This window comes from Engystomops pustulosus, chromosome 1 (genome assembly GCF_040894005.1).
Source record: "Engystomops pustulosus chromosome 1, aEngPut4.maternal, whole genome shotgun sequence".
NCBI lineage: Eukaryota > Metazoa > Chordata > Amphibia > Anura > Leptodactylidae > Engystomops > Engystomops pustulosus.
Genome location: NC_092411.1, coordinates 223,283,176 through 223,305,697, shown reverse-complemented (window position 1 = coordinate 223,305,697; position 22,522 = coordinate 223,283,176). Strand labels below are relative to the sequence as shown.

The following is a 22,522-nucleotide window of genomic DNA, read 5'->3' as shown; positions in this document are numbered from 1 at the left end:
TACAAACTCTTTGACACCTCTGCGAGTGGGAAGCCTATGGGTGGTGGCACACGTGGTGTTTGGAACCCGTTTTTAGTCATTAGTTTTCAGTTAAAAAAAACCATGCATTTTTCAAAAACGTATCCGTTTTGTTCAGTTCTCCCAATTATCTTAATTAAAAACGGACTGAAAACGCATGACTAAAAACGGGTTCAAAACACCACGTGTGCCCCCACCCTATGGCTAATGTTGACATGCTATAGTCCTTATGTTCAGGACAATCTGGGGACTCATTTCAAACAGGTTCTAAAAGCTATGATGCCTCCATGTTTTGTTATACGTGCGAGTAGAGTTTAGGTTTCATATTCTGTCAAAACTTGGAAACCACCCCTAAATTATCACAGTATACTGACAAATGAGTTTAGGATCTTCTTAATACTTAGTTGTTCCCAAGTGGAACATATAAAAGTATTTATAGATCCTCCATTGCTGTATTCGGGGGCTTGTATTAATGATTACTGTTTGTTCCTAGTAGGAGACCAGAGCTGGCGGCTTGGCTTCTTACATGCTGCAGTCATAACAACCTGCCATCTAAGTTGGTTAGTTGACAGATGTAAGTATTTTACTTGCATCATGATTACAGTGTGCCATCTTACTGAAAGGACAGCAGGGGCTCGGAGAGCCGGTCACACAATGTAGCTGGTCAGCATTACAAGTTCCTGTGCAATGAGGTCGTGGGACCCTGAGAGAACAGCAACAGCTGACCCCTAAAGTGTTTAGAGGGGAGAAAGGTTGTATTTATCTTTTTCCATAAGCCACAAACTTTTCTTTTTTAATAATCTAGTTTAATTTTGATGGAAACCCACTCTTCATAATACATCGATGGGCAAGAAAACCAGCTGCAGCTGCCACTGATGCTGAGTGGACATTCATGTGCAGGTCTTTGCTTGGAAGCTGTGATGTTAACATTTTTCCAAGTGATTTCTGCCATTTTCTTATCCTTTAGAGCTTTTTCCTTTTTTAGTATTCGAAACGCTGGAAGTTATCAGACGTTTGGTTATAAAAACATTGAATTGCTGTGTAAATACTCTGTAAATTCTGGGGTGGAGAAACAAGCAAACATATACTTTGTTGTAAAATACACTGTCGCCGCTGTGTCATTTTTAATCCTTTTGTGTGCGCACGGAAATCATAGTAATCTGCAGCAGATTTCTTTCCTCTGACATCTTACCCCCTGTAGTTGTATTGTAGGATAATGTGCCCACTGTGTTCTCTCCGAGTTATCTACAAGGAGCTGTTTACGTCTTCACGAAAGTTTTCTGCAGTCTGTATTTATAGGTTTTATAATCCCACTTATAACTCTCTGCTGTACAAACAAAAAGGGTTTCTCATACTAACGTGTGGTTAATGGAAATGGCATGAAAGCAGGACATTTTATTTATTTATTTAGTAGTTATCTCAATTATATTTCAGTTGGAAGTTTTTTAATTATTATTTTTTTAAATCTGCAAGGAAAATCTGAAACCTGCACCTTGTGGCTGTGGTTTACAGTAATTTTCACGTTACAGACATATGTGGACTTAACGTTATTATTACAGAAGATAACTATTGTTTAACAAGACTAAAACTTGTACCATTCCATGTCTTCAGATCACCTTTCCATAGGAGATAGCCGCAATAGTAGATACTGAACTATGGTAAGGCCATAAGATCATCCATCCTACTGACTGTAATTTCAGGACTACTATAGAGATGAGCAGACATGAACTTCAGGTTTGAGGTACAGACATGTTGCTTGATGGGCTGCAGAGCAGGTAATCAGGTAGTTTTATTCCCTTAGCAACTAGTCGTCACTGGGCAGGTGTCCACCAGGTTTCGACCTGGCCAATCGCTGCCATATCTAGTTGCTGGGGACGTAAAACTGCCTGATCAGCTACTCTGCAGCCCGTAAAACACTCTGTACGGGTTCTGTGGAGCTGCCAAATGGAGGATACCAACCCTAAAGTACAGGTCCACTCATAAAGTGATAAAAAAAAAGTTTTTTTTTTTTTTTCCCTAGGGTTGACATGTAGCACTACTGCCGCAGGTGAAGTGTGTGACTGGTCCTTATTCCTAATAGGTGGTTGTGAGTGGTGAGAGATTTTTTCTAAATGTACAAGACAAAAATAATTTGATTTCTACAGCCACCCCCCGCCCCTTCGGTAGAGAACTTTGTTGGTGATCATCTTTTTTTGACTCCTCACACACGGACAAATAAAGTGTAAATCCTTTAATCAAACAGCAGTGTGGATGAGTAGCAGTAGATGCAAAAATATAATTTAGAATTAAAATATACAAATCAGAGGTGTTTAAAGCATCCGAGACTCTGGGCAGACACCAATCAAATTGTTCTGGCTGCTTCTGGTACTAGAGCTCCATTCTCTCTGTAGTGGCCAAACTGTGTTACGGTATGGGAGCTGAACTGCAGTTCCCTGGCCTCCGCACATTTCATGTAGATAGTCTTGGCCTCCGGCATCAGTAGATCCCCATCAATCTAGTATTGAGAAGCTAGAACGCTACTTTAATAAGTCATACTATCCAAGCATCCATTAGAACAAGTCAGTAATTACTCAAAAAAGACCTTTTATCTCAGAAAATCTTAAATCCTGCTTTTTCCCATTAAAAAGGTGTTTCAAGGAGAGTGGCGTAGGTGATAGATCTTTCTTATATATTCCCACTTCGAAAAGGAAGGTGCAAATTAAGGTTTAATTGAATATGTCATTTTAGACTAAATTTGTTCCTTGGTGTTTGCTGGATGGGTCATGCATGTTGCAATGTAATTCCTTTAGTAGTCATGAACATTTTATATCGAAATGTACTCAATGGTGGACATAATATCTGTTTCTTGTATTTCTTTCTGTGTTTTGTGCTACATATTTGTGATACCTTTTTGATTTAGTGTTTTTGATGGCCTCACACCATAGCTTGTGAAACAGCCGATCTCAGTGCAGTTTCCCATTTATACAATTGCAGGGCAAAGTAGCAACTATTTTTAGAAACACTTGGATCTTTGCATTTTAGGCTCCATTCACATCTCGTGTTGTAATTAACATCATCAATATTCTAGCCTGTGTTTCAAGCAGTATAGCGACGTATATTGACCAAAGCGATACTCTTTAGGCCTCAGTTAATGTCTATGGACATGTTAAAGGGAACATGTCGCTAAGAACCGGCACAATAATCCCACGTCCTCCCGCACCCATTGTGCAGTGCAGGTGTCCCAGCTTAAATCTACGTCCTCCCACCAGTTAAATCTCCCCCTGAACTTTTTCTGCCTTTTTCTGTTGGCTCTGCCTGTCATAGCTTGGTTCCACCCATCACTGAGTCCGTGAAATAGTGACAAGATCTAGCTGATTTGGACCAAAAGGGCGAAAGTCGAAACATGATGGACGGGGCGATCTCTGTACATAGAAGTGTATATATTCACCATTCAGTGAGAGGGACAGTATTCTGGTAAGGACAGGGAGAGGACGTCCTCTCTGCTCAGGAGGAAATCTGAAAAGAAAGAGCTGTCAATCAAACGGTGGTATTACTAGTGTGAGGGGTAAAATTCTGGTAACCGGTCTTCTTTAAGCTTCTTAGTGTAGAACTTTTGTGGCGTACATGTTGAACATGTTACAAAATAAAATGTGAACCTAGCCATCTAGGGATAAATGATCTTGGTAAACGTAAATGCAAATAGTAGTCTTTATTATGCACATTGAGCAACCATTTACCAGGAAAGGAAAATCAGGAGCTACACCCTATATGGAGTAAGTTTTTATTGACCTAGTTTAATCTGGGTACAGGATTTCCCCCTGACTATGGGGTTACCATACCTCCAAGCACAAACCATGTAATCCAGCACCTTAAAATGTGGTCTTCTTTACTCCTAATGACAGGATAAAATAGTTGTGTTCGTATTCACAAAGTGTGGGGTACAATGTAGGCCATTGCGTTGTTTCACCCCCTTCATATTAGGATTGAGGAGTAATGACAACATTGGAGAACAATGAAAACATACTAAAAAATTTATCTTAGACCTTCATAAAAACTGCCCCACATATTTAACATATCTAAGCTGACGGGCAAATCTGGCTCAGTTTGACTGTCAAGTGCCAAAATTTTGGCCTTGTTTATAATTGTACAGTGGTCACATATAGATAGCACATGATCATTTGCTATGAGAAGCAATGGTTCATATGGAATATTCATAGCATACTCTTTCTGGTCTGTATCTTCAGAGACACAGAATTTACACACCAGAGTTCCCATCTGTCTCCTCAGTGGACGTACAGAGATGTATGAAAGATCACTAGTTTGTCGTAGATGCAATTTGGATGATCTTTCCTGTGCCCGTCTGACTATGGTCTAATGTTCTTCACTGTGAAAAATAAAATTACCCAGAACTTTATTTATCTGACATTGCAGATAATTGCCTTTGTCTTCCTTACGTTGTTGTTTTCTCTCTGGCAGGCATTGAAGATATTGTAGCAATTATGATCCCGGAGCCTAAAGGGAAGGAAATAGCAAGTTTGATAGAAAAGAACCTTAATGTGACTATTTACATTACAATCGGAACACGGAACTTGCAAAAATTTGTCAGCCGCACATCAGTGGTTTTCGTCTCCATATCCTTCATTGTCTTGATGATCATCTCTCTTGCCTGGCTTGTATTTTACTACATCCAAAGGTTTAGATACGCAAATGCCAGAGACAGAAATCAGGTGAGTAATATTTTCTAAGGATTTCATAATCCTAGTTATGTGTTTCATTCCTTCACTATGTATGCAGCACCACCGGGAATCAACCCATTCGAAAATAGTTGCTTCATTAAATGGTTTAACTGAGCATTTCAGAAAAAACACTGGCGGCTGGGGCCAGTGTAAGCAAAAATAAAATGTATACTTGCCTGGTTGTAGCATCTCCGTTCCCATTGGTGCAGGTATGTCTTTGGCATGTATCCATGCCGGCATTCATGGGACCTTTGTGATCAATCAGTGGCCTCAGGTCCCAGTTTTGTTACTTGTATCATGTCTCCTGGACCCCATCCTGATTGCCCTGCTACTGCCTAAATTATTTTACCACCTTCAGACTTGGCCTATTTCTTTTTTTTTGTTGTTGTTTGTTTGTTTTTTGTTTTTTTTTATTTTCTCTGCAACTGGGAATAACATATGAACCCCAATTCCAGCTCTTTGGTCACACTACAGAGCTAATCTGGGCCTATGCTATAATTCACTCTTTAGGTGTTTGTCCTACACATATGACTTGTTCAGGGCCTTGTAATAGACAGTATGAATTTAAAATGTGTATAATTTGCTCAATATTGATTCAACTCCTGTTATTTTTAGGGATGTTGTTCAATGACAGATTCTTTCTAGAAATGGTAAAGTTGCTTCTATAATTAGGTACCATCCACATTGCCTCATTAGAGGACACGTTTAGTATACAGTAAATTCCTGTGTAACTTGCTCGCCTCCCCTCATTTGCTTTGTTTCTCCTCTACTTTCCATAAACTTCTAATGGGCAGATGTAAAGTTAAGCATTTCAACCAGATGTGGATTCTGCCGTAAAAATCTCTTTCCCGCCAAGGTTTCACGCTCCCAGTGTTTCGGCCAGTGTCATTAAACAGTGGGAAGAATTTTTTTTCCCCCTGAATATGGAAAGAGTTGTAGTAAATATCTGTGTGAGCTTGAATACAAGGAACTTGTGTTCTGTTGATGGGGAGACAAGGCTCAGTCTATGAGGGGCGGCTTGTAATTGCACACAGCTTCAGGGCTTAGTATATTTAGCAGAGTATGTCCGGGAGAGAAACCTCAGTTTTAGCACATTCTTTCAGTGCTTGCTTTCTGTCGACAAGGAGCGTTTCAGTATAGGCGCTGGAGAACTCGGTAGTCTTTTTACTTGAATTTTAATTAGTAGTAAAACAACAAATATGATATAAAAACACTTTTTTAAAAATCTTTTTAAAAAAACATGGTGATGTAGGCGGAACAACTCGCTTCGTGCTCGGGCTGAGCGCGTGCTCTGGTTCTTGATTTACGGACAGATTTTAACAGTATAAAAAGCGATCCCTGAAAATTGATTGGTTACAGGTTACATCTTTAAAAACCAAAACCCATTTAAAAAAAGTTGACTCTAAAAAATTGCACAGACACAGCTTCTTTTGATTAACAAGAAAGACTTTTGAAACCTCGTTTTAAAGAGAAAGGATATCCAAAAAACTCCTAACTGAAGCATACAATAGAGACAGACCTTTGAGTCAAAAAGAATGCGTTAAAAGGGAGATTACTAACACAGTAGCCAAACCTACTGCATTTGATACGAACTTCACTACAAGATACAATGACAAATTCCATATAGTAAGAAAAGCCGTTCAAAAACATTGGCATGTGCTAACTAATGACATGTATCTACAAGATGTTTTACCTAAACAACCCAAAATTACATATAGAAAATCGGCTACCATTAAAAATCTGTTAGCCCCAAGTATTATTGGGCAACACAATAAAACATGCAATAGCAAAAGTAAAGGACTGGCTACTAAAACAAGATGCTTGTGTTGTGCATCTATTAAAACAGGATTTCAGTTTCTGTGCAACAATAACAAAGAAACATTTTACATTCCCCAAAATATGTCCTGTCACACCACATATGTGATTTATGTTATAGAATGCACAGTCTGTCACCTACAATAAGAAAAAAAAGTTTTTGTTACAAGGGGTGTTAAAACACTGTACATTGTTTAACCCCCCATTCCCTATTTCCAGTATGCCAATAGACCATATTCCAGAGTCTACATCCAATCATTTTCAACTACTTTGCAGACGCGAGGTCTATTGGATTTATAAATTAAATACCCTTCATCCAAACGGTCTTTATGAAGCGAACAAAACTATTCTATAAAAAAAATAATTTTACCCACCTGCATTTTTAAAGAATTGCTAGTTCTCCATTGGCACTACATACAAACACAAAAATCCCCCTTTCTTCCCTCCCCCTAACCTTCATATATCAACCCAGTACTCACCACTTCTATGTACAGCGATCACCCCGCCTGTCGTGTTTCGACTTTCCCCTTTTGGTCCAAATCGGCTTCCGTACTTGTAGTCTTTCAATCCAGGAACCGTTTCTGCTACCGTTTGTAGTTCTGTAGGATTGCAGGATTCCACTCATTGTAACGTAAGGTTAAATACGATGGATTTATCTTGTGTCTGTACTTTTTACCATGTCCATATACATTTTATGAATATTTTTATTTACATTCTATTTGATTCCTATATTTGTATGGGATACCTAATTATATGTAAAATTGTATTGTAAACCGGAAATTGTCACTTTACCTGTAACTAATCAATTATCAGGGATCGCTTTATATACTCTGTTAAAATCTGTCCGTAAATGAAGAACCAGTAGAAGCGCTCAGCCCGTTTACAAGTTGACGCTTTTTGATGTAAGAATACATTTAAAGGGGTTTTCCCATGAAGACAAGTTAGGCCCTATCCACAGGATAGGGCCTAACTTGCTGATCAGTGGAGGTCTCAGAGCTGAGACCCCTGCAGATCGTGAGAATGGGGGTCCGACCGACACCTCGCCGTTGCTCAGTCCAATGGAGCAGATGGCCGCGTATGACCATTCTGCTCAATTAAGCTCTATGGAGCTGACTGCGATCCCCAAGCACCGTGTGGATAGGGCCTAACTTGTCTTCCCCAAAAAACCCTTTAATAGAAAGAATTAGAAATTCTTTCAGCTCTTGCGTATGTGCAGCTAGTTGGCCAAGAGGCGTTCCTGCCAGTTGTATGGCAGCACATTGCACATGCCAGATCATTGGAGAAGACCAGTTGCATGGAGTGGGGAGAGCAAACTGCAGTTAATGGTAAAATTGGCCAACTTTTTAATGCTCTTTCATTTGTTTTAGCGGGATATTACCCCCACACTACTTAATGAATCTTTTATCATTGCTGAACTTACACATCAGTCCTTTACATGGTAGCAGTGCAAGAGTATAATAATCACGCCATAGCCACTCCCCAGTCTTTCCATACCACCTGCTGCTCTCTGCATCCTCACTGCTCAGCAAACACTCAATGGGGGAGATTTATCAGACGTGTCGAAGAGCAGAACTGTTCTAGTTGCTCATGGAAACCAATCTGAGCTCCGCTATCATTTTATAAACGGCTGTGGCAAAATGAAAGTTGAGCTCTGATTGGTTGTCATGAGTGACTAGAACAGTTCAGCTTTCAGATGCTTCTGATAAATCTCCCCCATGACTCCATCTGTGCCTCTGTCTACTTATCGCCCCTTGTGGCTCCATTATTTAATTAAATCTGTTTTCTCTCACTGTCCTTTGATCAAAATGACCGCAATCCAGACACTCGAAGGCTACCCAGTGATTCTCTGCTCTCAAGGGAAGGCGTCTGGTATTACTACTTACTTTACGTTACTAGGACAAGTACAAGAATTTCATATTTTACTGGAAATATTGTCTCTAGACCATCTATTGGTGAGCTGTCACACCAAGACAAAGGCACTTGAGCTTTTTCTGGAAGAATCACACAAGTTGGATCATCATATGTTGCAGCCATTCCTATAGTTTAGTCTTTACAGAAATGAGCTCAAGTTGCCAAAAATGTATATAAAAAAATCGCTGCTAAACATTTTTCCATGCTTATCCTACTTTAGAAGACTTGATGTTAAAACCAGTCTTCTGGAATGGATAGGATGACTATATTACAATATTTGATTTAAAATTAATACATATGAACCATATTTTTGGATGTAAGCATCATAAAAGAAGGTGGGCCATCAAAACTTCAGCCGGTGTTGAGGTTACGGAGATCTCCAGGGTCAATCCCTACCTTTGTGTGTGGTGTTAGTAGCAGCAGGACTGTGAAAATGCTTTTATATTACAGGATTATCTGATTGGAGCACAAGTGTGTGTGATATCTCTTCAATGTACGGCTGGACAGCCCCTTGCCAGGAGTAATCGCTGTAGGATTTAAAAAGAAGGCTCCTTTCAGAAGGGAAATGCTGTGTACTGTGGAGAGATCCCGCACACCAGTGCACCAGAGTGCTCCCTATCCAGCTACAAAACTGGAACAAACAGTAGATGCATTTTTCAAAGTTCTGCTGCTACTAACAACACACAGGTGTAGTTGTACACCTCGCCAGGACTGATGCCGTCTACACAGTTTTAAGGTCAAAATTTTACATACTGTATTTTATACCCGTCAACCACTTACTTAGGGTATAGATATCTACATACACTCCACATGCAAGAGCAAACTGGAATATATGTTAAAAAATTATTTACCGTATATACTCGAGTATAAGCCGACCCGAGTATAAGCCGAGGCCCCTAATTTTACCACAAAATACTGGGAAAACCTATTGACTCGAGTATAAGCCGAGGGTGGGAAATGCATTGGTCACAGCTTCCCCAGTATATAGCCAGCCAGCCCCTGCCCCAGTGTATATAGCCTGCCAGCCCCTGCCCCAGTGTATATAGCCTGCCAGCCCCTGCCCCAGTGTATATAGCCTGCCAGCCCCTGCCCCAGTGTATATAGCCTGCCAGCCCCTGCCCCAGTGTATATAGCCTGCCAGCCCCTGCCCCAGTGTATATAGCCTGCCAGCCCCTGCCCCAGTGTATATAGCCTGCCAGCCCCTGCCCCAGTGTATATAGCCTGCCAGCCCCTGCCCCAGTGTATATAGCCTGCCAGCCCCTGCCCCAGTGTATATAGCCTGCCAGCCCCTGCCCCAGTGTATATAGCCTGCCAGCCCCTGCCCCAGTGTATATAGCCTGCCAGCCCCTGCCCCAGTGTATATAGCCTGCCGCCGCTGCCGGACAGATCGCAAAGAAGATATACAGGGGTCGCCGGAAAAGTGAGTTTAGATATATTTATTTTTTTGACTCGAGTATAAGCCAAGTTTGGGTTTTTCAGCACATTTTTTGTGCTAAAAAACAAGGCTTATACTCGAGTATATAAGGTAGTCATGGTGCAGCTAGACACACAAACAATCTAAGGGATCAATAGTGCCCAAATCCTCAAGAGGAAGTCCAGAATATTAAAACAAGATGGATTTTTACCTCAAACCCCACACCTGTCCATGGGCTATGTCTGGTATTGCACATGGTCTGTGAAGTGGATGTACACACAAACACACAATCTGTGTGTGTGTGGCCGTGTTTTTCTAATCCTTGACAACCCATTTGGGGGGAATGGTTATGAAATCTGGTGTTGGGCACAAGTCACACAGTGATGTCAGTCAGGTTACTTTCCCCCATATCTGTTACTTTTTCTTGTGCTGCAGTATGAGAAGCACAATTTCCACAGAGGTCTGTCCCACAAATTTTCCCACCAACCAAGGGCATTGAAAGTGCTGTTTGCATAATTGAGATTACACTTGTTATATTTCTACTACAGATGAGAGCATGAAAGCCGTGCATTGATTGGTGGCTGCTGGCAAGTTCCTACTTTTCGTTACCTCTCCCCCCCCCCCCTACCTTGAACTCCAAAGCACACAGGGGTTTACTTGTGAATCGTAAATGAGACCTTGTCAGCCTAAATGTGGAACAACTCCTTTGTATAAAATATAGTTTCTAATATTCTTACAATTTTTTTTTTTTTTTGGAGAAAAATGCTAGAAGAGTTCACGCCCCGGATTGTTTGTGAATGTCCATCTGTTACTGTATGGCCTTAGTGGTATACATCACAGCCTTCATTCATAAACCTCAACTGATATCACAGCCCTCCAATACTTTTATTGCAGACTGCATACCCAAATAGTCATAGTGCACATAACGTGGAAAAATCCAATTTGAGATTAAAGGGGATGGAAATTTATACTAAACTTTAACAGGGTTAAGAATTAGACCCTAAAAAGGTCACCCATATTAAACTTAACCTACCTGTGGGTCACATGACCCCCAGGCAGCAGGACTTTGAACTTCCTGCAATTCCTTTGTCTTTTCATCAGATGGCGGTGACCCTGCAGTCAGTACTGTCTGCCTTTTAACAGGGTAAGTATACAATGGGTTACTCTATTAAAGAGAACCCGTCATGCAAAATAACCCCCTAAACTAAATATATTTTCATAAACTGCCATTAGAGAGCATTGCCTCTATCTCTTCATTGTCCCTCTACATGCCTGTAAACCTAAGCAATGAGGTCCTAAAGCTGTATGCAAATGACCTGTGAAATGTCCAATGAAGCATTAGCATATTCAAGCTGTCCACTCTATTCATGAGTGGGAGGTTCAGCCACACCCCCAGTGCTTGACTGACAGCCTGTATAATGATGTGAGGCTGTATAATGATGTGCTTCCTGGTGCTGGTGGCCACGCCCCCTGCAGCCTGTGTGTGTGTGTGTGTGTGTGTGTGTGTGTTTAGGAGAGATACAGCAGCTCCAGGCAGCCATGTTATAGCAGAACCTGTCAGATTCATGTGTAGCTGATGTCTGTGTCTCTCACCTGTATATTAGGAGGATGCAGCATGTCAGTAGATGCAGCACACACACTAGCCATGCTTTACTATACATTACACACAGACATGAGCAGGGGGAGGAGAGGGGAGGGGGAACAGGGGTGACGTCACTGTCCCTGACCATGTGACCAGCCTCATTTACATAATAAAGAATAGATGATTTTACAATGAATAATGTATGAAATAACTAGATAAAGGCTGGGATGGGATCCTTGTGAGCTGCTCTAACAGGTAGTAGTGACAGGACTAGTGGCAGAGACCTGATGACAGGTGTCCTTTAAGGCCTTATACTTTTACTACTTATACTTAAAGGGAACCTACCACCACGAATCTACCTATAAAGGTAGATCGGGTGGTAGGTGGATGTATGGGACGTGAGGATAGCCCTTTTTAGAGCTAATCCTCACGTCCCCGCTAGCGTAGCATAAACTTTATTGCCTTGATATGTAAATTTTATTAAGCGGCTACTGGGGCGTGGAGTAGCCGGACACGAGGCTACACGGCGCGGCTACTCCACGCCCCAGTAGCCGCTTTCCCCGCCTACCCTGTGATCTTCGGCGCGATCTCGGGAACGAGGCCGGAGTTACTGCGCATGCGCAGAACTCCGGCTTCTTGGACGAGGGTGCGCAGCTGCCAGGAGCTGCGCGCCGAAGATCTCAGGGTAGGCGGGTAAAGCGGCTACTGGGGCGTGGAGTAGCCGCGCCGTGTAGCCTCGTGTCCGGCTACTCCACGCCCCAGTAGCCGCTTAATAAAATTTACATATCAAGGCAATAAAGTTTATGCTACGCTAGTGGGGACGTGAGGATTAGCTCTAAAAAGGGCTATCCTCACGTCCCATACATCCACCTACCACCCGATCTACCTTTTTATAGGTAGATTCGTGGTGGTAGGTGCCCTTTAAACTCTATTAAGGCCGTTGTGTGTCCGCAAACAATGCCAGTGTGTGATGTCCGTATGGTATCCGCATCTGTTTTTTCCATAATGGACCGAATATGGATGTCATCCACGTGCTGTCTATTTTTGTTTTTCTTTTGCGGGTCCCTTAACTTCTATGGAGGTCTGTTGCCCGCATGTGAGAAAAAAATAGGGCCTGCTGCATTTTTATTTCTCACTCAACACATCTGTGAAAAAAGGACACGTGAACAGACCATATGCTATCTGCCAGAAAAAAAAACTATAGTATACAAACCTCAAAAAGGCCTGAGTAAATCAGCCCTTGCCCTGTTAGGCCTGCGGCACACATGGAGTTTTGAACCCGTTTTTGGGCCGTTTTTAAGCATTCCGTTAAAAAAAACACATGCATTAAAAACCACTTCCGTTTTTGACACGTTTTACCAATGATCTTAATTAAAACGGGTCAAAAATGCAAAAATGCATTTTTTTTAAAGAACTGCTAAAAAATTGCCCAAAAACGGGTTCAAAACGCCACGTGTGCCGGCGGCCTTAGGAACATGGAGCCTAAAGGGATGAGTTTTACATATAATGATTTACAGAGGCACAGAGTGTGAAATAGTTTGTAAGAATACACGTCTTGACATGTCCCTCTAATATCCCATTGCTGAATAATATTCGTGAGAGCAATGGGAAAAATGATTTCTTTGTAGTCATGGAGACGCACATTAGATTGGACTGTCATCTTTGGATGTCTAATTACATTTACTATGCATCTCTGGCTGATAACGGGTGATAACTTCATGGTAACCATTTTTCTTGAATTTTCCAGGACTATTTCTGTCCTGCTTGCAATGCTTGTGCTGCTCCCTGCTGCTTGTATCCCTGCCCAAATCTTTCAGCTTCAGTATTCACTCCCACAGATATCTGGCTTCTCTTCCTGCTCTGGTGGGAATTGATTTCTCACAAATGTTTTTATTTGATTCTGCAAAATGATTTTTTTTCTCCTCAGTTGCAGGTTTTATACCTGTATCTACAGCTCTGTCTATTGGTATTGTTCAATTTAGGAAGAAGTCATGTGATGTCACACAGGTGCACGGCTCGTTAGTATCACAAGTAATCAGAGCTGTGTGTTTCTAATGAGCTGTGCACCTGTGTGACATCACATGACCAGGGCAGATTTCTATCCACTGCATGTAAACAAAGAAGCTTTCAATGGAATGACGACAAGCAGAGATCTAGAAAACCATTAAGAATTGATACACAAAATATATTGGAAAATATAACATTTACTGAAATGGGAAAAAGAGGCCTCCTCTGAGTAATCACTATTACAGCTCAGGAGATACAGAAAGTTTGGGCAGGTTTACTGAAGCTGGGATCTACACTGAGAAAGTATGGATGGTTATTTACGGCCCATTAAGATTTTTATACCAAAGCCACTTCTTTGAGGTGTTGGTAAAATCTGTTAGTAAATTAGTAGCCAGATTCATCAAATGAAATGAACATGCCTTATATTGAAGACAGAAAAGCAGATTGAGGTTCTTTTTCTCCTTTCTACCTACTGATATAGGATACTGCCCTATATCCCACGAGTGCCTTATCCCATGAGCATAAAGAGCTCAGACTGCATTAGTACATTGCTTCTGTAGCTGCACATATAATCTGCTGCTTAGCAAACCCCATTCAATTCTATGACCATAATTCACAGCAGTACATAATGCATCCTAATAATGAGGATTTTTATTCCTTTCTTGTAAAGAGGGACCTGCGTACCAAAGTTTAATGGTCAAAAAAATTACAAATAATTAAATTAATTAGGAAAAGAGGGATTTTGGGCTCCAGATCTAACTTTGAGACATTAAGAAATTACTGATCATGCAGTTTCCCTATTATGTATGTATTATCTGGAGTTAATATTTTCTTTAAAAGCAGGAGCACTTTAGAGAAGATCAGATTTACTTTAGGTGTGCGCTAGATGTAACCTAATATGGTGTACTGTCACACAGTATACAAAGTATATCTGAAAACATTAGCACATTATAAGCGCTATGAATAACGAAGCTTGTCCAAAAAGGAAATCCAATCTCAACACATACATCAAATTTCATATATTTATTAATTGATCTTAAAAATAAATGATACAACACTGTATAAAAACATAAGCCCATATACCATACAAAGTTATGGACACCACAGTGTGTGATTGTATTTGTATGGTTGATATCTTTGCCCATACCATTCATTCAGTTTTATCATTTTAGATGCATTCTAAGTGCTGTAAGTAGTGCAGGCCTCTCCAATTTTTTCCAGATTTTTTCATTAATGGGGTTGAAATTTAGGAAGTTATCCCCTATCCGAATGATGGGAGTAACAAGGTGGTCCCACTTATGGGACCACACCAATCTGGAGAATGGGGGTCCCTGTCTTTATGGGAGCAGTCAGAGATTGCTCAGCAACCCTCTCATTGACTGTAAATGGCAGTGATGCAGATAGCAATAACAATATCCAACCAATGTCGTAGAACTGAATGGAGCGGCAGGACAACTGCTTGTCACATTGCTCCGCTTGTAATGCCCTACCTACAACCCCTTTCACACTGGGGAACACAATTTACGTTGAGTATGTTTGACTAAATGACCCTTGTAACTTTTTAAGGGACAGTATCCTCCCGTTGTCACACAAATCCTAAATTTACATAGAAAGGGAAAATAAACAAAAAACTTGATTACACTGTTATTTTAGCCTTCAAAAGCCGACATATTATTGCTGGTGCATTTGTGTGGAAATAGTAAAGTTCTGCTATCAAACTTGCATATGAAGGGAACTATTATAATATATGGCTTTTTCCAGGATTGTTCAATTTGTGGACAATCTTGTTTGACAATAGTCAACCATCATACAATGTGTACATCCCACCTACCCTGATTATGCCCCTTGATGATATTCAAATTTTGGTGGAATTGTTCACCTTGCTCATCACTGACTGCACCAAAGTTTTTCAGGAGGTCAGTGAGATGACAATGCAGAAAATGCACCTTGCTGCTGTATTTTCTGCATGGAGCACTTTGGGGCTCATTCACATATGTTTTTCTTTTCTTCTCTATTGCTCATCCAATAGGAGAGCACTACTGCTTCCCACAGTACAGACGGTCCCCTACTTAAGAACACTCGATTTACATACGAGCCCTAGTTACAAACAGACCTCTGGATATTGGTAATTTATTGTACTTTAGTCCTAGGCTACAATAATCAGCTATGACAGTTATCATAGGTGTCTGTAATGAAGCTTTATTGTTAATCCTGGTTCTTATGACAATCCAACACTCTTAAAATCCAATTGTCACAGAGAGCAAAAAAGTTCTGGCTGGGATTACAATGATAAAATATAGAGTTCCGACTTGCATACAAATTCAACTTAAAGGGAACCTACCACCCCAATTCTACCTATAAAGGTAGAAGGGGTGGTAGGTGGATGGATGGGACGTGAGGATAGCCCTTTTTTGGGCTAATCCTCACGTCCCGGGTGTCTTTTACAAAACTTTATTACATCTATATGCAAATTTTTTTATGCGGCTACTGTGGCGTGGAGTAGCCGGACATTAGGCTACTAGTCGCGGCTACTCCACGGCCCAGTAGCCGCGTTACTCCGCCTACCAGGAAATCTTCGGCGCGCAGCTCCTGGTAGCTGCGCGCCCTCGTCAGAGTCCCCCCGGCTACTGCGCAGTAGTTCCGGCCCCGGAGCCGCGGCCACGCAGCCGAAGATTATCTGGTAGGCGGAGTAACGTGGCTACTGGGGCGTGGAGTAGCCGCAACTAGTAGCCTCATGTCCGGCTACTCCACGCCCCAGTAGCCGCATAAAAAAATTTGCATATAGATGTAATAAAGTTTTGTAAAAGACACCTGGGACGTGAGGATTAGCCCAAAAAAGGGCTCTCCTCTCGTCCCATCCATCCACCTACCACCCCTTCTACCTTTATAGGTAGAATCTGGGTGTTAGGTGCCCTTTAAGAACAAACCTACAGACCCTATCTTCTATGTAACCCGGGGACTGCCTGTACAGACGAAAAGTGATGCTATTAATATAAGCGATGAAGAAAAAACGATGAAGAAAACTTCCATTTTGAAATCTGCAACTCAAACCTAGGGTTTTCAGTAGTCACCTTATTTACATCAAAGACAAATTTACATCTCTGTAGATGTAATGCCATTATTACATACATTGCTGGTTTTGGATGATGTCAGATTATTTTCACCACCTATCGGCACAAAGCAAACCTAGGTGATCCGTCCTAAACCTCACTGACTTGCCCCCAAACTTTCCCCCTTAGGGCTCATTCAAATTGGCATTATTCACTATATATATATATATATATATATATATATATATATATATATATATATATATATATATATATATATATATATATATATATATATATATATATATTGTGTGTATGTATATATGTATATATATATATATATATATATATATATATATTGTGTGTATGTATATATGTATATATATATATGTATGTATATGTGTGTATGTATGTATGTATATATATATATATGTATGTATATGTGTGTGTGTATGTATGTATGTATATATATATATATATATATATATATATATATATATATATATATATATATATATATATATATATATATATATATATATATCTCCAAGTAAAAAATGAGACTGCACTCCAAGGTAAAATGTGAAAAAAACGGATGGGAGCTTTATTAGCCCAAGTGCAACGTTTCAGACCCTGAAAAAGGATATATATAATATATAAATATATATTAATATAATATATAAATAATATATAAATATATATTAATATATAAATAATATATACTATAATATATATTTTTTTTTTTTCTGATGGATCACTGACCCATTGATTTCTATGGGTCTGTTCAAATGCCTTTTTTCACTTTGAGAAAAAAATGCAGCATGCACTATTTTGTTTTCTCACATGCGAACCACAGACCACGATAGAAGTCAATGGATCCACAAAAAACGAAACCACAAACACACGGGTGACCTCTGTTTGTTTGCTGTCTATTTTTTCTCAAATGAACACAGATTTCACATGTCCACAGTTTTTGCGGAGACGCCTGTCTGAATAAGTGTTTGCTCTTGACATGTGAATGCAGCGCTTTCTTGTACCAAGCCATTCTAAGACTTCTAGCTCAAAACCTGTGAGCTTCCTTTCTTTCTATCCATGGCTTTGTCTTTTATTACGTTCTTTTTCTGTGTGGATAAGAACGACTATAGTGCATTTTGTTTGGTCTTATTTTTGATGGGTTCACATGCTGAGGACTATTAATTCGACTGTTTTGATTACTTCCTGTCACCGCTGGAAAGGTCCAGCATCTGAACACAATGTTCCCAGTCATGTCTTTTACCACCTTGACGTGTTGGCTGATTTAGCAATATGTCTACAGATGAGGAAGACGCCTGCTGCTTGCCATTATTCTGAGGCCATTGCACATAATGGACGGGCTATTCTGGTTGTTTCTCATTATGTGAAACACTCTGTGGTCTTCCCTAATTGTAAACTTCATTGTATATGAAGGTAAAGAACACTTCACGCCTGTCCTCAAGTGATAAAGGACTGGAACACGTGGCTGGACGTGGCATGGTGTTTCTGCCGCAAGTCGTGCTCACTTCTCCCTCCCTTTTGTATGAACTTTAAACTTTTACCTGTAGCATTGTCATAGTGTCATCTTTGTCTGCGATATTGTGTCTATTCATTATAAAGAATCGTGAGTTCCAAGAATACTTGAATATTTTTTCAGCACAAATGTTTGTGCATATTCTTGGCATTCTCCTTTTTGTTCAAACTTTTTTTTTTTTTTAAAATTCTCCTATGTTGCTTATATCAGAGGTTTATGCAATACAACATGTAAGTAATAATTCATCTTGTGGAGTTGCTTAGCTCAGCTGAGAAAGAGGATGTTAAAGCATTTTGATGCAAATCCTTTTAGTTTTTTCTTAAAGCACAGTGGCTGAGTGGGTAGCACTTCTGCCTTGCAGCGCTGGAGTCCTGGGTTCAAGTCCCACCCAGGTCAACATCTGCATGTTCTCTCTGTGTTTGCGTGGGTTTCCTCCCGGTCCTCCGGTTTCCTCCCAGAATCCAAAAAATTGGTAGGATAATTAGATTGTGAGCCCCATGGGACAGGGACTGATTTAGAAAGCTTTGTGCTGCTCTGCATAATCTGTAGGCACTATATGAATAAAGAATTATTATTATTTATCTTCTAGCATAAGCCACTGTGATAAATCTGGCTGTACAATCTATGTACATGACTTGTTTGTTGGTGTTGGTTTGATCCAAGAATGCACCATAATTTTGGGCACGCCCCTCCATCTTAAGCCGAGCCCTCTTGGTATAGAGCTTTGGTGCTGGTTTGATGGAGTTCTTAGTACAAACATGAAAAAAATAAAGTAACAAATGAATGAGTTCTGTCTTTTTATGTATTTTTCAGAGGCGGCTTGGGGATGCTGCAAAAAAAGCCATCAGCAAGTTGCAAGTCAGAACCATCAAAAAAGGAGATAAGGTAGAGAATTTTATTATTTTCACTTCTATCTTCATTTATTTACCCTAATAACGGTCATCATTGGTATTGCTTTTAAAGGCTGTGCCTATGGATTTCTATTGCTGTCTATCATGAATGATCGTGGGTAACATTGCTCCTTCACACCAAAAAGCTTTCCTAGCCTGGCAAAACACTGTGCGCAAATCCATAAGCAAACTATATCAGAAGGGATGGAAACTAGAAATTTGAGGGGATGGCGATACCTAGTTCATGATAATTATTTGGAAGATAGAATGTTCACTTAAAGGAAACCTACCACTTCCAAATAGTACTTCTAAGCTTCAAATACCGTGCACCAGCTCAGGGTGAGCTGGTGCGGGAGCATATCTTCCTAATTTTCATAAACCGCTGTAATGCTGTAAAACACATTTGTAATCTTTATATATGAAGCACCATGCGCGCGACCATGCATGCACCTGAATAGGAAGTGCTGGAGAGCCGGTGACGCCACAGTTGCGCGCATGGTGCACCAAGCACGTACCACCGTGGGCTGAAGCTGCTTCGTATATAAAGATTACAAATGTGTTTAAAAGCATTACAGCGGTTTATGAAAATAAGGAAGATATGCTCCGGCACCAGCTCACCCTGAGCTGGTGCATGGTATTTGAGGCTTAGAAGTACTATTTGGAAGTGGTAGGTTTTCTTTAACAGTTGCATAGGTAAAGCGGCCACCTTGTTGAGCCACCTAGCTCAACTCAGTAGTTCACTTTTCTATTATGTAACACGCATGCACATTTATCAAGCTGTCTGAAAGTCAGAATATTCCTAGTTGCCCATGGCAACCAATTACAGCTCGGCTTTCATTTTACCAGTGCTCATGAATATTTTAAAGGGGAGCTGTGATCGGTTGCCATGGGCAAGTGAGAATATTCTGACTTTCAGACAGCTTGATAAATCTGCCCCAGTATGTATGTGGCAGTACTGCTTACACATCGAATCCTATGAGGAAAAAGCTCCCCAGACCGTGTGTTAATCAGCGGAAACTATTGGCTAGCACCAAAGCTAATTTTGGAGACCCAGATGAAATCAAGGACGCTTGTAGGTGCTGTAACCATCCTAAAAATATTTTTATTGTTAAAAGGAGTTAATGAGCGAATAGAAAAACTTTTACGTTATACCTCAAACGCTTCAATAGGATACCTAATCAAGAAAAAACTAAAATTTTACAATTGAGCAAATAAAAACATATTACGGACAAATAATATGAGATGCACCAATAGCAATTTTAAGCCATTGTAGGTTTTTGTGGTCTCAGAATTTAAAGCCTACCTTTCATTACAAAAACAATGAGCTATCAGTTCAGAAAGGAGAGGAGACGATGACCTCCCTGAGTGCATTCTCTCCTCTCCCTTAAAACTTTTGCATTGCATCCCAGTCGATACAGAGACTCTGGGTATGTGATAGTTTAATACAGGAACTTTCTCCGCACACAACACTCATCTTCTGTGAGGCCTCACGGTCTGTCTGTCATCACAGTATCACTAAAGCAGCTGACTGTACCCGCAAGAGCTTTTCATCATTCCTCCCCTTTATGGCTGTAACATCACAGGAAGTGTCAGAGTGGGGTGAGGTCACATGACCAGACAGACAAGCAGGAATCTGTATGTATGAGATGTTACTAAGCTAAAGTTTCTTTAAAATCCTTTTCCTAGAAAACTTCTTTAAATTGATGTGTATTACCCACAAAAAAGTTTTAATTATGATTTCATAATAGGGGCAGAGTCAAGCTACGAAGTTCAATGTTATGGGTAAAGACAGAGGACCCCAATATGCCCCTTTGATGGTTGCTGCTGCCACTGCACTAGCACCTCTTATGTTGATTTTGTTATACACTAACTTGTTTTGTTGTATCTCTTTATTTATCTATTGTTCTTTGGAGTGATAGACAGTCATCCGTGCTTTGACCTCTCCATATGGAGATGCTGGGAGGAACAGCTCATTTAACAAACACTGCTAATTGTTGCTGTTTTTGTTGCAGGAGACAGAGCCAGATTTTGATAACTGCGCTGTATGTATTGAAGGATATAAACCTAATGATGTTGTCCGGATCTTGCCGTGTCGGTGAGTTGATGCATTGCTGGCGCGGCTTCTACCAGCATGTGCGCTGGAAAGCATGCCAAGATCTGACAGATTATATGAGCGGTGCAGACTTTGTAAATAGTAAAATGAGTTTGCCGTTTTCTTCTAGAACTGTAGGCAGAATTGGATGTCAATTATCAAGAAAAGGGAATTGGATGCAAACAAACATTAATTTTGGTGCAGCAAAATAACATTTTTATTTGAATCTTTTATTAAAGATTTTTTTTTTTAGATGCTATGTATATATCGAAGTCTACAATAAAATTTCTCTGGTGTATTATCGATATATACAGAGACAAAATCTTGCAGATTACCCCGATCCACAGGATAGGTGATAATGAACTGACTGCAGGGACCTCCTCTGATCACAAGGACTGGACCTCTGGCAATCTGGAGAATTGCTCTGCTGCTCCACTCAATACTACAGGATTGATGGAAATTTCTCTGGGGGTCCTGTTCTCTTGATTCTGGGGGTTCCAAGTAGTCTGACCCTCAGTGTATCAGGAATTATACATTTTAACCACAAGAATCATCTTACAAAATAATGTTATCCAATGGTTAAATAGTCTGTTCAGCGACGTTTAGTTTTGCCCCACAGGACTACATAAGTTAATAAATGAAGTGACTGTATGCAGTTGTTCCAATACAAGCGTATGGGGAAAGCTTACACAGTCTCCACACCCAGACTGTAAATGTGTCTGTTGCTAGTTACACTAGGCTCCCTTTAGAGAAGTCTGGTTTTCATTTCCAAGATATGCGGGTCTGCGCAGAAGGGAAGTAGCCGAATGAATTATGTGTTTGTCTGGATTCACTCTTGGCTAAAAATACTGCAAGTAGTTCAGGGCTTCATTTTAAACACCGCAAATGAATGAGGCTTAATAGTGATCTCGCTTCAGCGCAAACTGCTATAAAAAGTCTGGGTTACATATGTATTTCTTTGTGGCACCACAATATATTCTATTGGTTGGCTTTTGAGTAACATCAAGATTAATCATTTTTTTGAGGGAAAATCTAAACACTATGTTCTTTCTCTAGGGCTGTGATAAAGCCTTTAAGGACAGACCTGTTTTACGTAGAAATCAATAATAATAGCTTTGACCTTTATCAATATTATATACCATTATCGAGTGCGTGCTCTCAGCCCCCTCCCCATTTACATTTTGTAATAATACTTTTGTTAACATCTTGTGTAACATTGGTTTAGTGTTCCAATCTTGTGCTCTATAGAAACTAGATCTGGAATCCTTGAATACTTAAGAATCTTCTCTTTCAAATCCCATCAGGATTGTGATTCTGTGTGCTACACAAGCAGTTAAAGATAATGTTGAGAATGCATAAAGCTGCAGAAATCCAACTCCCTTTGTCTCTGGCTCTATAGCACATAGAACCACAATCCTGAACCATGAATAAGGACCTACTGTTCTAGCTGCTATAGAGCCCAAGTTATGACCATCAGAAGTG

The 22,522-nt window shown here is 40.3% G+C and overlaps 2 protein-coding genes across 2 annotated transcripts in view; one reads left to right on the top strand and one right to left on the bottom strand.

Moving 5' to 3' along the window:
* Positions 1-22,522, bottom strand: part of ZNF330 (zinc finger protein 330) — a 255,252-nt gene that overhangs the window by 67,051 nt on the left and 165,679 nt on the right. The gene's annotated exons all lie outside the window — the stretch shown is intronic.
* The window catches only part of RNF150 (ring finger protein 150), a 63,204-nt gene that overhangs the window by 30,316 nt on the left and 10,366 nt on the right, over positions 1-22,522 (top strand). Inside the window, exons 2-4 of the mRNA XM_072119499.1 lie at positions 4,474-4,724; positions 18,872-18,943; positions 20,961-21,043. Coding sequence (XP_071975600.1) covers positions 4,474-4,724; positions 18,872-18,943; positions 20,961-21,043 — 406 coding nt within the window. The remainder of the gene's footprint in view (positions 1-4,473; positions 4,725-18,871; positions 18,944-20,960; positions 21,044-22,522) is intronic.